Source organism: Dipodomys merriami, unplaced genomic scaffold (assembly GCF_024711535.1).
Source record: "Dipodomys merriami isolate MVZ:Mamm:240054 unplaced genomic scaffold, mDipMer1.0.p SCAF_7, whole genome shotgun sequence".
In the NCBI taxonomy this organism is placed as follows: Eukaryota; Metazoa; Chordata; class Mammalia; order Rodentia; family Heteromyidae; genus Dipodomys; species Dipodomys merriami.
The window spans coordinates 25398708-25412022 of NW_027206290.1; the positions used below are offsets into that span (position 1 = coordinate 25398708).

Below are 13315 nucleotides of genomic sequence, written 5' to 3' on the forward strand. Positions count from 1 at the left end.
GTGGCTTTTTCTTCCCCTCCCTGACTCTTGTTTTCTTTGTCACTTGTTTCAGGCTGTGGTTCCCCGGGCTGGCTCTCCCTCTCTCTCCAGCCAAGGAAAATCTACACACAAGAAAGCTTGAATCTCATCTCACCGAATACCCCTTTTGCCCTGTGAGTGAAGGCAGGCCCTGTGAACCTCACCCTCTAGCGGTCATCTGGGGGAACTGTCGTCCCGGGACTCCTGTGTTGGTGTTGGTGGTGGTGGAGAGATCCAGTGTAGCACTATGGGGTCCACCAACACCCCACTGGTCAAGGCCCTCCACAGCTCGGTGTCTGACTACGTCAACTACGACATCATTGTCCGGCATTACAACTACACGGGAAAGCTGAACATCAGCGCAGACAAGGACAACGGCATTAAGCTGACTTCGGTGGTGTTCATCCTCATTTGCTGCCTTATCATCCTGGAGAACATCTTTGTCTTGCTGACCATCTGGAAGACCAAGAAGTTCCACCGGCCCATGTACTATTTCATTGGCAACCTGGCCCTGTCGGACCTATTGGCCGGGGTGGCTTACACAGCCAACCTGCTCTTGTCCGGGGCCACCACGTACAAACTGACCCCGGCCCAGTGGTTTCTGCGGGAAGGGAGCATGTTCGTGGCTCTGTCGGCGTCGGTGTTCAGCCTCCTAGCCATCGCCATCGAACGCTACATCACCATGCTGAAGATGAAACTCCACAATGGCAGCAACAGCTCCCGTTCCTTCCTGCTGATCAGCGGCTGCTGGGTGATCTCCCTCATCCTGGGGGGCTTGCCCATCATGGGCTGGAACTGTATCAGTGCGCTCCCCAGCTGTTCCACCGTGCTGCCTCTGTACCACAAGCACTATATCCTCTTCTGCACTACCGTCTTCACCCTGCTCCTGCTCTCCATCGTCATCCTTTACTGCCGGATCTACTCGTTGGTCAGGACTCGCAGCCGCCGCCTCACCTTCCGCAAGAACATTTCCAAGGCCAGCCGCAGCTCCGAGAAGTCCCTGGCCTTGTTGAAGACGGTGATCATCGTCCTGAGCGTCTTCATCGCCTGCTGGGCGCCCCTCTTTATCCTGCTCCTGCTGGACGTGGGCTGCAAGGTGAAGACCTGCGACATCCTCTTCAAAGCCGAGTACTTCTTGGTGTTGGCGGTGCTGAACTCGGGGACCAACCCCATCATCTACACCCTGACCAACAAGGAGATGCGCCGCGCCTTCATCCGCATCATGTCCTGCTGCAAGTGTCCCAGCGGGGAGGCGGCGGGCAAGTTCAAGCGGCCCATCATCGCGGGCATGGAGTTCAGCCGCAGCAAATCCGACAACTCCTCCCACCCCCAGAAGGACGACGGGGACAACCCGGAGACCATCATGTCTTCTGGGAATGTCAACTCTTCTTCCTAGACCTGGGAATTTGCCGAGATCCCATTCTCCATCCTCGAAAAGTGCTCTTCCTTGGATCAGGCATTTGGGGGGGAAAATGCATTTGAGCCTCAGAGGGCTGTGAGGAAGAAGCCTGCTGCAGGCCAGAGAGAGAGAGACAGACAGACAGACAGAGAGAAACAGAGAGAGACAGAGAGAGAGGGAAAAGCGGGGGGCACAGCCTGGACTTGTGGGTGTGGGCTGATTGAGTGAACAATGCCCTGGGAAGGGTGGAGATCAGGCCTATGTCTGGAGCCTGTTTCCCCCCCCCCCCCCATCCTGGAGCTTTGATTTTGTACTGAGCCAAAGGTCTAGCATTGTCTGGCTCCTCTAGGGTTTCTCCAGCCCCTTCTCAAAGACCAAGGTCCCTGCGGCAGGTGTCTCTGGAGCTTTGAGATGTTTCCTTTCCCTCTAATTCCAAGTGAGTGGGAAGGGATGTGCGCTCCGTGTCTTCCCGATGCTCTGCGCGCCTGGCCCCGCCACACCCTTCCTGGAGGGTCTGTGCTCTTCTAGTGAACTTGCCTGGCAGCTCACTGGGAGGTGGGTAAAGTGGTAAGGCCCACTTTCCTCCTCCTCGGTCAGCACCTTAGGCTGTGTCCAGTAAGTTAGGCAGAAAGGAGATGGAAGACATTTGGAGAGGTAAAGTAATTGCATTCGCTGAGGCCAAAGTTTCCCCATAGTAGTTTGGACTTTGGTTGAAGTCACTTGGGAGTTCACACACCCACACACACACACACACTCCCCCCCCCCCAGTGAAATGCATTAGGCTGTCATCTCTGTCTTGACTATAATCAGAATAAGGAAGCCTTTATCTTAATGCTATTGGGCAGATTTTTAGTACCCTGGGAGGGAAAGGGGGGGGGGGACAAAAACAAAACAAAAAAAAACAGAACAAATTTGAAAAATGGGATTAACTTTTGTACACCAAGAGAGAATTCTTAATTTCTAACAAATAGGACATCTGTCTTTGGCACTTTGTGTGTGTGTGTGTGTGTGTGTGTGTGTGTGTGTGTGTGTATTTCAAAGCATTGCGAGATTCAGTTCAACCGACAGGATGGCTGTATTTTGTTCTGTTAAAAGTACTTTTTTATGATGTTTGAATGTATTTGTTTCTGCAGAGGTCGTATTTTGTGTGTGTGTGTGTGTTTTTTTTTAAAATCAGATTTCTTCCTAACCTGCGTTAACACCATTGAATGTGTATTTCTTAAGAAAATACCATCATCATGGGCCCTTAAAAGCATTACTTTAATTGATAGGGAACACCAGATGTTTTTCAATACAGCTATTCATTAGGTAGTAAATAAGATGTGTATAAATATGACAAAGAATAAAAAATATATTACTATCTTTTTAGTATGGTTTCAGTGCAATTAAACCAAGAAAAGTCTTTGTTGTTGTTTTTTAAAATAGTATTTAATAGGTTTCTGACTTGTGGATTATTTTGCACATAGCTTTATCAACTTTTAAACATTAATAAACTGAATTTTTAAAGATCCTTTTGTAAAGAATGTTTTTAAAAAATTGCTTTTTTTTGAGATACTCTCTTGGATCATATGGCTCCATGAAATCAAAGTTAAGGACAAATGTTTCTTATTCTTTCAGGACTGTTGCCTTGATAAACCAGAGTGTGAAAAAAAATGTGGTTTGTTTAGAAACCACTCTTATCTTTTTCAGGAAGAGAAACTTCAATAAACTCACAAAGAACAGTTGTAAAACAAAGTAAGATCAAAACCACCAACCTTCTAAATACCACAATGGCAAGTAAATATAATTGAGTTTTAAATGGCGTTCCAGCCACACAAAATTAAGTACAATGTTCCGTCCCAAACCAAGGGCTTTAAGGGACTTAACAATGTGGTCTTATATCTAATTTAAATTCTGATCTACAACGATCAGCTCAAACTTATCGAGAAAACATATGTTCTTGTTTGTCCACTGACATGTCAGGGAATAGGAACACGAGCATAGAGAAAATATTAAATTTCTCAATTTCCTTAGGGCAGTTTTGGGTTCACCAATCTGTCTTCTGAACAAATAGAAATGCACAATATCAACCAAGAAGCAAATTGTTAGCCAGGCATCAAAGCTTCATACCTGTAACCCTAGCTACCTAGAAGACCGAGGTCTGAGGATTGTGGTTCCAAGTCAGCCTGGACAGGAAAATCTGAGACACTTATCACCAACTACCCACCAGAAAAAGAAAAAAAGAAGTCAGAGTGGAGGTATGGAGCAACAAAGCTAAGGGACAGCATCTCAGGCCGTAGTTTAAGCACCAGTATTGGTTCTGAACAGAAAAGAAGATTGCAGAATGTAGGTGAGTAGCTGAGCATCTTTTATTGAAAAACTTTCTATCCATTGTATTTGAGCACCTTAACATGGTTGGTTTTTAATTTCTCCAAAGATAAAATGAAAACAAGGAATGCGAAGCAAATGTCGCGGAATTATTATAATAGTTAACTCTTGGTGTGATTGTCTTCTTCATTGGGTGCAAAACAAAAAAAAGTATCTTTTGGTATGTTTGCCTCCCCAGAGCTATTGTTGCATTTAGAATGTGTGTTTTCAAGAGTCATTGAATGTGCACAGGACGCAGTTGGGACATGAAGATAAACCTTACCTCGCAGAGTCCATGTCATTTTGGAGTAAGGTTAACTGTGGGAAACAGAAGTGTGTTCGCTAAGGAAATCTTAGGTCATAACCTCCAGCTTCCTGAAGGAAATGCCAAAAATGCTCTAAAGACAAAAGGCTGGAAACAAACTGGAATGTTTCTGTCCATCTGTCTGCTGAGGCGGAAGGAATGACTTCATGGTACACTCACTTCCTAGCGCTTTCATTACAGAGTCAGGCCCAATGGGAAAGTGTGTCCATTTGGTTTCAGTGGAGGACAAAATGTGTGTGTTATCTGGCTTATCTTCAGAAGGCACAGCTGTGACTCACAAACTAGAGGGCAGATGCGGAGAGGGTCATTGCGGGGATGTGGGTAACCAGGAAATCAACCTCATTTGCCCACCTGTGAGCACAAAATCCAATGACTAGCTGGACACAGTGGCTCATGCCTGTAATCCTAGCTACTCAGGAGGCACTGAGGATCATGATTCAGAGCCAGCCCCGGCAGCAGCAAAGTATGTGAGTTGTTTATCTCAACCACTAAAAAGCTGGAATTGGAAATGTGACTCAAGTAGTAGAGTGACAACCTTGAGCAAAAAAGCTAAGGGACAGTGCCTAGGCTCTCTCTCTCTCTCTCTCTCTCTCTCTCTCTCTCTCTCTCTCTGTCTGTCTGTCTGTCTCTCTGTCTGTCTCTGTCTTTGTCTGTCTGTCTGTCTGTCTCCAATGACTAGAGGCGCTTTCTCCCTAGAAACTCCAGACGGTACATTTCATTCCAAGAACACTGGGCAGTCATGGGTTATTGTTTTCCTGGGCAGACATGTGGCAGAGCCTCAGCTCTGGTCAAGAAGAAATGGCTAAGAAGAAGGAATTCTTTGTTTTATCCCAACACAACTTCTGATTTTTATTGAGTATATTCCAGGAAGTGGAGATGAGGGAAAAATATCAATGGCTATATGCTTACATTAAATATATATATGTATGTATGCTTAGATAAAATATACCATACAAAGTTTTGATCAAAAGCATGTTCAAGAGCTGTAAAAGACATATGGAAATACTTTACATATTTGTGTAAAAAGGGTTCAGTTGACCCAAAGTATTAGAAAAGCTATAAAATGACATCACATAATACTTATCCCCAGCAATAAATGTGCTTATGGGTTTACAGAATTCAAAACCTACGTAAGGCAAAATTCTTTTTTCTATATTTTTAGTCTTGACTAAACATTGATTTATAACAAAAATAAATCTCATAATATTAGCAATTCAGGTTATAGTCAAAATTCACAATATACTATATTCTTTTGAGTAATATCAGTCCTTCATTTAAGTGTAAAAGTTCACCTGTTGGGTTTTTTCCCCTCAATTATAAAGAATCTAAAGAATTTAAGTCTAGTTCTTTTCAAATTGAATGAACTTCTCTTGTGGGCATTGCTATGTTCAGGATTTGCCCAATGCATCTCCCTGCAGTGATTTTAAAAGCTTTATATGCTTTGTAAGCATCTGATTCTTTATGCCTCTGTCCATACATCACTTTATAGCAACTATTTTTGGAGCTACTATGAAAGAATACCTTCAGACAAGTGGCGAGCTTTCCTGGAGAGATTCTTCAATACGAAGACTGATGTTTAAGCAATTCTCACTATTAGCTGTCCCATTTTCAATTGAGCAGTGGGGGATGGGACTGAAATAATCCATGTAAAAATAGTCCACATACAAAGCTATTGGAGTGTTGACCCTGTAAATATTCTCTGGCTCTGTAGTGGGTGAGGTGAGACACACCTGTAATCTTTGGGAGGCTGAGGCAGAAGGATTAAAAGTTTGAGGTCATCTGGGCCAGTCACTGGCTGAAAAGTTAGTCTCTAACTTGGAAGTCCTGTTATTTACAAAATTTGCAATGAATTTTTGTAATCTGTGTATAATGTTTTTGTTGTTGTTATTATTATTATTATTTTAAAGATATGGTTTGGGCTGGGAATGTGACTTAGTTGTAAGGTGCTTGCCTAGCATGAATGAAGTCCTGGGTTTGATTCCTGAGTACCGCATAAACAGAATGGACCGGAAATGGAGCGGTGGCTCAAGTGGTAGAGAGCTAGCCTTGAACACAGACAGGCTCAGGGACAGAGCCCAGGCCCTGAGTTCAAGCCCCAGGACCGGCAATACACACACACACACATACACACACACACACACACACACACATACATATATGGTTTATATGTATATATATATGGTTTGTTTTATACTTCTGATCTGAAATAGTTAGCTCAAACTAGATTTCCAGAGTAGACTTGTCTGAGTTGTCTCTAAATAATTTATAAACAATGAGAGAGTAATTATAATTCACTGAAAGAAAACTATTAGAATCTTCTTCCTGTGAACACAAAAAGTTTTCTTTTTTTTCTCCCGTCTTTTTTCATTTTTTATTGATGTGTATTAGTTGTACACCATAAAGGGTTTCAATAGGACATTTCCACACATGCATATAGAAAGTTGTCAATGAAAAATAATGAATTCTATCATTTCCTTCAAACTTCCTGCCCTATTGATGTGTGCTGGGCCAAAGAAAAGGACTCAAAACACTATTATATCCCACCTTAGCCTCTGTTTCCATAAGACTAGGATGTAGAGAGAGCTTTCAAAAAACCTTAAGCAAACCTAGTTTACTTCTGTAAGTAAAAGTAAGCAAAGTGAAAAAAATGATTTTGCCAGGCTCTGGCGGCTCATGCCTGCAATCTTAGCTACTGAAGAGGCTGAGATCTGAGCAACATGGTTTGAAGCCAGCCCAAGCAGGAAACTCTCAGCTCTCACTGACCACCAGATAGTTAGAAGTGGAGGCATGGCTTCACTGCTGAAGCACTAGCCTTAAGCAACAAAGCTAAGGGACAGCAGCATCCACGCAGAGTTCAGTTCCCAGTACCTACACAACCAGAACAACAATAACAACAACAAAACACAAAATGGTTGCTGACCAGTTATCAAAATAAAGTTAGGAAGATAAGAGAAAGATAATAAGTAGAGTTAGAGTGGCAATTAATTTAGTCATATCACAATCTTTGACAAGAACCAGGACCCAAAGCAGTGCTGGCATCAGTTACAAATCTATTCCCCAGTCCATCCCATCTCTAGTTTCTTGTGATTGCTTCTCTGATTTAAACTGACTTTTGTCCTGTGTTCCTTGCGGACTCAAAGATTATTCCTCAGCCTTTAGCCAAAGGCAAGTGTAGGCTACAGACCCGCATGAACAAGAATTGCTACATTTTGTTTTATTGAATTATCTTATTCCTCAATCTGCAGTTTCTTTAAAAAACAAACAAATTGATAAATACATCGTGGCAAACCCATATTTAGTAATTATGGAAAGGAACAATTACTAATATTTTTTAAAGTTTGTATGCATCTAAACCCATTATGTTGAACAAATGAAGCCAGCCACAGAAGAAGAATTAACTGCATAATTTCACATTTAAGAAAAGATCAAAGTAATTGAAAGTGTTAAAAGTAGAACAGGGGTCAGATGTAATGATGCACACCTGTAATCCCAGCTACTCCCGGGATAGAGGCAGGAGGATCCGAGTTTCAGGTTTCAGGTTAGCCCTTGGAAAGGTAGCTGCAATATTCTATCTGAAATACAAAATTAAAATAAAAGTACAAGGATGTGACAGTGTAGCTCAAGTGGCAAAAGCACTTGCCTAGCATTTACAATGCCTTGGGTACACACACACACACACACACACACACACACACACACACACACACACACACACACACACGAACAACTGGAAAGGAATAGGAATAACTTTTCTAGGTTGTGAATAATACTCATTCTCCTAAATTTTTAAGAGCCTGGTTTACACCTAGGTATAGACTTGTCTAAAATATAGTCAAGCATATTCTTAAGACCTCTAAAATATTTTTTTAAAAAATCAAAATGTTTGACCTCAATTCTGATTGGGAGGGCCAGAAGGGTCTTTCTCTGTGGAATTAGGGGAAAGTTCCATAGAGTTCAAAAAAACTATGGCAGACATCCCAGAGTCTTCCGTAGAAGGGACCTATTAGTATTACCCCATACCCACAACCAAAACATTCAAATACTAAATAATCATGACCCCATGATAATCTTTCACTTCTATAAGATGAGAACTTGGCTTAAGATGGGTATTAGTAATCCCTAAACAATTTCTCTGTGCTGGAAGTATCTAGGGATGTAATAAAACTTGTCATAATAAAAGTTGGTTGACATGAACATTTCACCTATTGCTATACAAAGAATCATAAACAACTTCATGAAGGATGAACTCTTGGGGTTTGCGGATTTTGCTCAGGGGAAGAACACTTGCTTGGCAAATGCAAGGCCCTGAGTTTGGTCCTTAGCTATGAAAACAAACAAGCAAAAAACGCTAAAAACAATGAACTTGCTTGGACATGGGGGCTCATGCCTATAATCCTAGCTACTCAGGAAGCTGAGATCTGAGGATCATGGTTCAAAACCAGCCCCAACAGAAAGTCCAAGAAACTCTTATATTCAATAAACCACCTAAAAGCTGGAGGTAGAGCTGTGGTGTAGTAGAGCATCAGCCTTGAGCACAAAAGCTAAGGGACTAAGCCTAGGCCCTGAGTTCAAGCCCCATGACTGCCAAAAAAAGAGAACTTTTATATACTAACAAGGAGATTGAAACACATTTGTATTGGAAACAGACAAGACAAAGTGTAGTATGCCAAATTATGTCTTACAATACATAATCAAATCTATACAAGGTATTTGATCAGATAACACTTGCATGCAAGTAAAAGTAGTACATTGTTAGAAATAACGGGCAAGGATTCAAAGAATATGAAAGACAGGATTATGTGCTTTTAAGGATTTTAGAATCCAGGGGCCAGGCTCATTGTTTGCCTGGGTCTTTGGGCTCATCTTCCAGCCAGCTCTGGGGCTAGCCCAGACCTTGGACAAGCTGATTGGATGTGAAGCAGGAAAGGAAATGGGAGGAGGAAGCAATGCTAGTTGGGCTGACAAGAAGCTGGGGATGGTCCAATGGTTTTTGGCTATTTCCCCACTGTTGGCTCACTTCATGGAGGAAGCATGGGCATGGTTCATGCTGCTGTTCCCCATCTCCTTCTAGGCCTTCCGCTCCCATCCCTTCACAAGCATTCGTGCCCTGTGTTGTCCTATATCCACACTACGGATATAGCAAAAGTGATAGCTGGGGTGCCTGCCTGTAGAAAGCTTGCAGGAGTTAGTCTCCTAACTCCTGGGCTTCAATGGTTGAGAGGAAATAGTTCTCCCTCCCTCCCTCCCTCCCTCCCTCCCTCCCTCCCTTCCTCTCTCTCTCTCTCTCTCTCTCTCTCTCTCTCTCTCTCTCTCTCTCTCTCTCTCTGTATTTTGTTTTTAAAATAATGTTTTCACTGGCTTATATTTCCTTTTCAGCAATGTAAAATACCTTCAACGAATGAGTATGATTTGTGTTGACAACTTTTTTATTTTATTTTTTTTGTATGTCATGGGGCTTGAACTCTGGGCCTGGGCGCTGTCCCTCAGCTCTTCAGCTCAAGACAGGCTCTCTACCACTTGAGCCACAGCGCCACTTTAGGTTTTCTGGTGGTTAATTGGAGATAAGAATCTCATGGACTTTCCCCCCGGGCTGGCTTTAAACTGAGATTCTCAGCTCTCAGTCTCCTGAGTAGCTAGGATTACAGGCGTGAGCCACCAGTGCCCAGCTTGACAATCTTTTATTTCTGACTTTTGTTATTATTCTTGTTGCTTTTGTTTTCTATGTGTATACATGCTGATATGAGGCCTTGGACTCAGAGCCTGTGCCCTGCCCTTGGGAAATTTCTGCAAGGCTGTTGCTCTATCATGTGAGCCACACTTCATTTCTGGCTTTTTGCTGGTTAAATGGAGAAAAGAGTCTTGTGGATTTATTTTTTCTGCCTGGCCTGACTTCGAACCTGGATCCTCATATCTCAGCCTCCTGTGTAGCAAGAAGGTAGGACTATAAGCATGAGCCACTGGCACACAGCCTTTACTGATTTTTATTTGCCATCTCTAGATAATTTAAGATTAAATAATGGGGAGTTAATTCATTTGGAATGTAGGGTTTTTTTTTTTTGGGGGGTCCGGTCGTGGGGCCTGAACTCTGGGCCTGGGCGCTGTCCCTCAGCTCTTCAGCTCAAGGCTAGCGCTCTACTACTTGAACCACAGCTCCACTTCCGGCTTTTTTCTTTTTGCTTATGTGGTGCTGAGGAATCGAACCCAGGGCCTTGAGCATGCGAGGCAAGCCGCTCTACCACTGAGCCACCTTCCCAGCCCATGGAATGTAGGGTTTTGTGTGTGTGGTTTATTAGATATTCTTATAAATATCCTCAAATCTCAGCCTCCTGAGTAGTTAGGATTATAGGCATGAGCCACCAGCCCTTGGCTATTGTTTGCCATCTTTAAGTGGAAGATTCTTAAAAAAAAAAAAAAAAAAAAAAACCACCAAGAACAGGCTAGAGATCTAGGTTCAAAGCCAACCCAGAGAGGAAAGTATGTGAGACTCTCATCTCCAAAAAAGCCAAAAGTGGTTCTCTGTGGCTCAAGTGGTAGAGTACTAACCTTAAGCAAAAGAAGCTAGCTGGGCACAGCTCCCCAGCCTCGAGTTCAAGCCCCATTACACCCCCCCATACACACATACACCAATGGTTCAGATGATAATCTGTCCTCCATTTGCAAGATCTTACCCTCAAAGGATGAATGGCTTTGTTGTTTTGTACAAAGGAGAAAAAATATTTCTAGTGACGAAGTTTCTCTTGCTCCTGTCTAGACACTTTAGAGAAAAACAAATGTAGTTGATCCGTCAAGTTAGATTCTAAAATAAGGGAAGACTCATGTGAAGCCACTTGTGCAGATCTTAGCTGTCAGATGCCTGGAGAGTCTTCTCTTACCCCGCGTTGGCCCCAGTTTTGCGGTACCAGAAATAGTGGTTAGCTCTCACATGCTGTTCTGCTTCAGCTGGCTTCATGTGGCCACCTGCAGAAAATAGTTCTTGGTTTCTCTTCCTTGTCTACTTGCCAGCTTCTAGAAAAACATCAATGTTCATATTCTCATTCTCACGTGCAAAGTGAGCTAGGGTATAAAGAATTATCTCGGAGCTGACCCAATGGCTCCTAGCTACTTGGGAGGCAGAGATCAGTAGGATCAGAGTTCAAAGCCACCCTGGACAAAACATGTAAGAGATACCCCATCTCAAACACTAGAAATCTACCTGTTATTCCAGCTATGTGGAAAACATAACTATGAGCATTACTGTTGAGCCAGGTAGGGCCTAAATTCAAGACCCTACCCTCCAAATAACTAAGGTTTTTTTTTTTTAAAGGCCAGAAGTATGGCTCAAGTGGTAGAGCATTTGCCTTGTAAGCTAAGAGGGTCCTGAGTTTAATCCTAGTACTGTAAAAACAAACAAACCAATAAACACAAATTAGATTATTCAATTAACTGGATATTTTACTAATATTTTTTCCAGCTAAACTTTTACACATAATAGGAACAGAGAGATAAATAACTATAAAAACTTGAAAAGAAGATTATGTATATTTATTTAGAGATAGAGTTTTACTATGTAACGTAGGCTGGACTCAGGATCCTCTTAGGCTTCAGCCTAACTGCTACCAAGATTACAGGCATGCACCACAGAGCCTTGCTAGGGCTTTCTTATTTAATGAACTAAATGACACATAATTACATTTCACTTGAAAAAAGTTTTGTTTGCATCATCTCATTTTACATGTTCCATTAATTTCTTCTATGAATTACTTATGTGGAGCTAAGGATCATAGCACATGCCTGTAATCCCAGTACTCTGGAGGCCAAAGCTAGAAGATCCAATGTTCAAGGCCAGCCTGTGCTACATAATGAGATCCTGCCTCAAAAAAAAAATCAGTGCTTATTCAGTGCTTTATGTTGTCTTACCTATAATCAGTGATCTATAATAACTGAAGTCCTATGTATGCAGCACAATTTGTAATGGGTTTAAATAATTGAAGTATTTGTAGGTGGCCTTCTGAAATGGATTCTGCTCTCTGTCCATCTAAAGAATCTAAGAGAAGCTCATGTGATGGTAAACTTGACACCAGCCCCCAGGAGCCTGGATCTCAGGGTCCTGTCTACCAAGAGGACATATGGGACACAAGCTATGCCAAGATATGTATGGCTTGTAGCTTAGGAGATCTGATTTCTAAGATTGTTTATTTGATATCTTTATGCATTCATTTGGGTTCCTGTTTTATATCAAATTTGTTAAAGGGCAATGCTGGGCATTCTCACACACTCTAAGTCAAATGCTAATCAGCACACAAGCCTATCAGTTCGCAATTTTTTTTTGTTGATGCCTTACATGTTAAGAGTAGGAAACTAAGGCTCGCCTTGAGCTGAAGAGCACAGGGACAGTGCCCAAACCCAGAGTTCAAGCCCCATGACCAACCAAAAAAAAAAAAGAGTAACTAAACTATTGGAGGTTTGGTAGTATAGGATTATGTATGCTCAAATATATATCAGATTGAATCTTGCTCAATCTTTTTTCTTCTTAAGCAAGGAATAAGTTCCCCCTTTTAAGTGGAAATTTAAACAAATATATTAATTCAATGCAATGTTCAACCTCACTTGAAAATCTTAAGTATTATCAACTGCAGGAGAAAATTTACTTTGCTTCAAATTTTAAAAATACACTGTTTTTGTTGTTGTTTCAAAGCCAGGCAACAGTGGCTCACACCTATAATCCTAGCTACTCAGAAGGCTGAGATCTGAGGATCTTGGTTTGAAGCTAGCTCAGGTGAGAAAGTTCATGAGATTCTTATTTCCAATCAACCAGCAAAAATGTCAGAAATGGAAGTGTGGCTCAAGTTGTAGAGCGCTAGCCTTGAGCTTTTGAAAAAGCTAAGGGACAGCTCCCAGTCCCTGACTCCAGGCCCCAGTACCAGCTACAAAAAAGAAAGGAAGGAAGAAGGGAAGGAAGGAAAGCAGGCAGGCAGGCAGGAAGAAGGAAAAGAAGGAAGAAAGAAAGAGAAAGAGAAAGCAGGAAGAAAGGAAGAAGGTGGGATGGAGGGAAAAGGAAAGAGGAAAGGGCTTCTAAAATAATTTTAATGGGTACCTTAAAACATTTACAACTATTTACAATAAACAGAAATGTATTGGTTCATAGCTCTGAAGGTTGGGAAGTAGAAATCAAAGCCTGACATCAGTCAGAAAACTCTTGCTGTGTCATGACTTGATGACTTGGTAGAAGAAGAAGAGAAGGAGGATAA

The 13315-nt window shown here is 42.1% G+C and overlaps 1 protein-coding gene across 5 annotated transcripts in view; it reads left to right on the top strand.

Annotated features, from left to right (window-relative positions):
- The window catches only part of S1pr1 (sphingosine-1-phosphate receptor 1), a 158863-nt gene extending 155936 nt beyond the window's left edge, over positions 1-2927 (top strand). For all 5 annotated transcript variants that reach the window (XM_070007846.1, XM_070007843.1, XM_070007847.1 and 2 more), the window contains exon 2: positions 53-2927. In XM_070007846.1, coding sequence (XP_069863947.1) covers positions 266-1414 — 1149 coding nt within the window. In that variant the 5' untranslated portion in view covers positions 53-265 and the 3' untranslated portion in view covers positions 1415-2927. The remainder of the gene's footprint in view (positions 1-52) is intronic.
- Positions 2928-13315: the final 10388 nt, after the last annotated feature.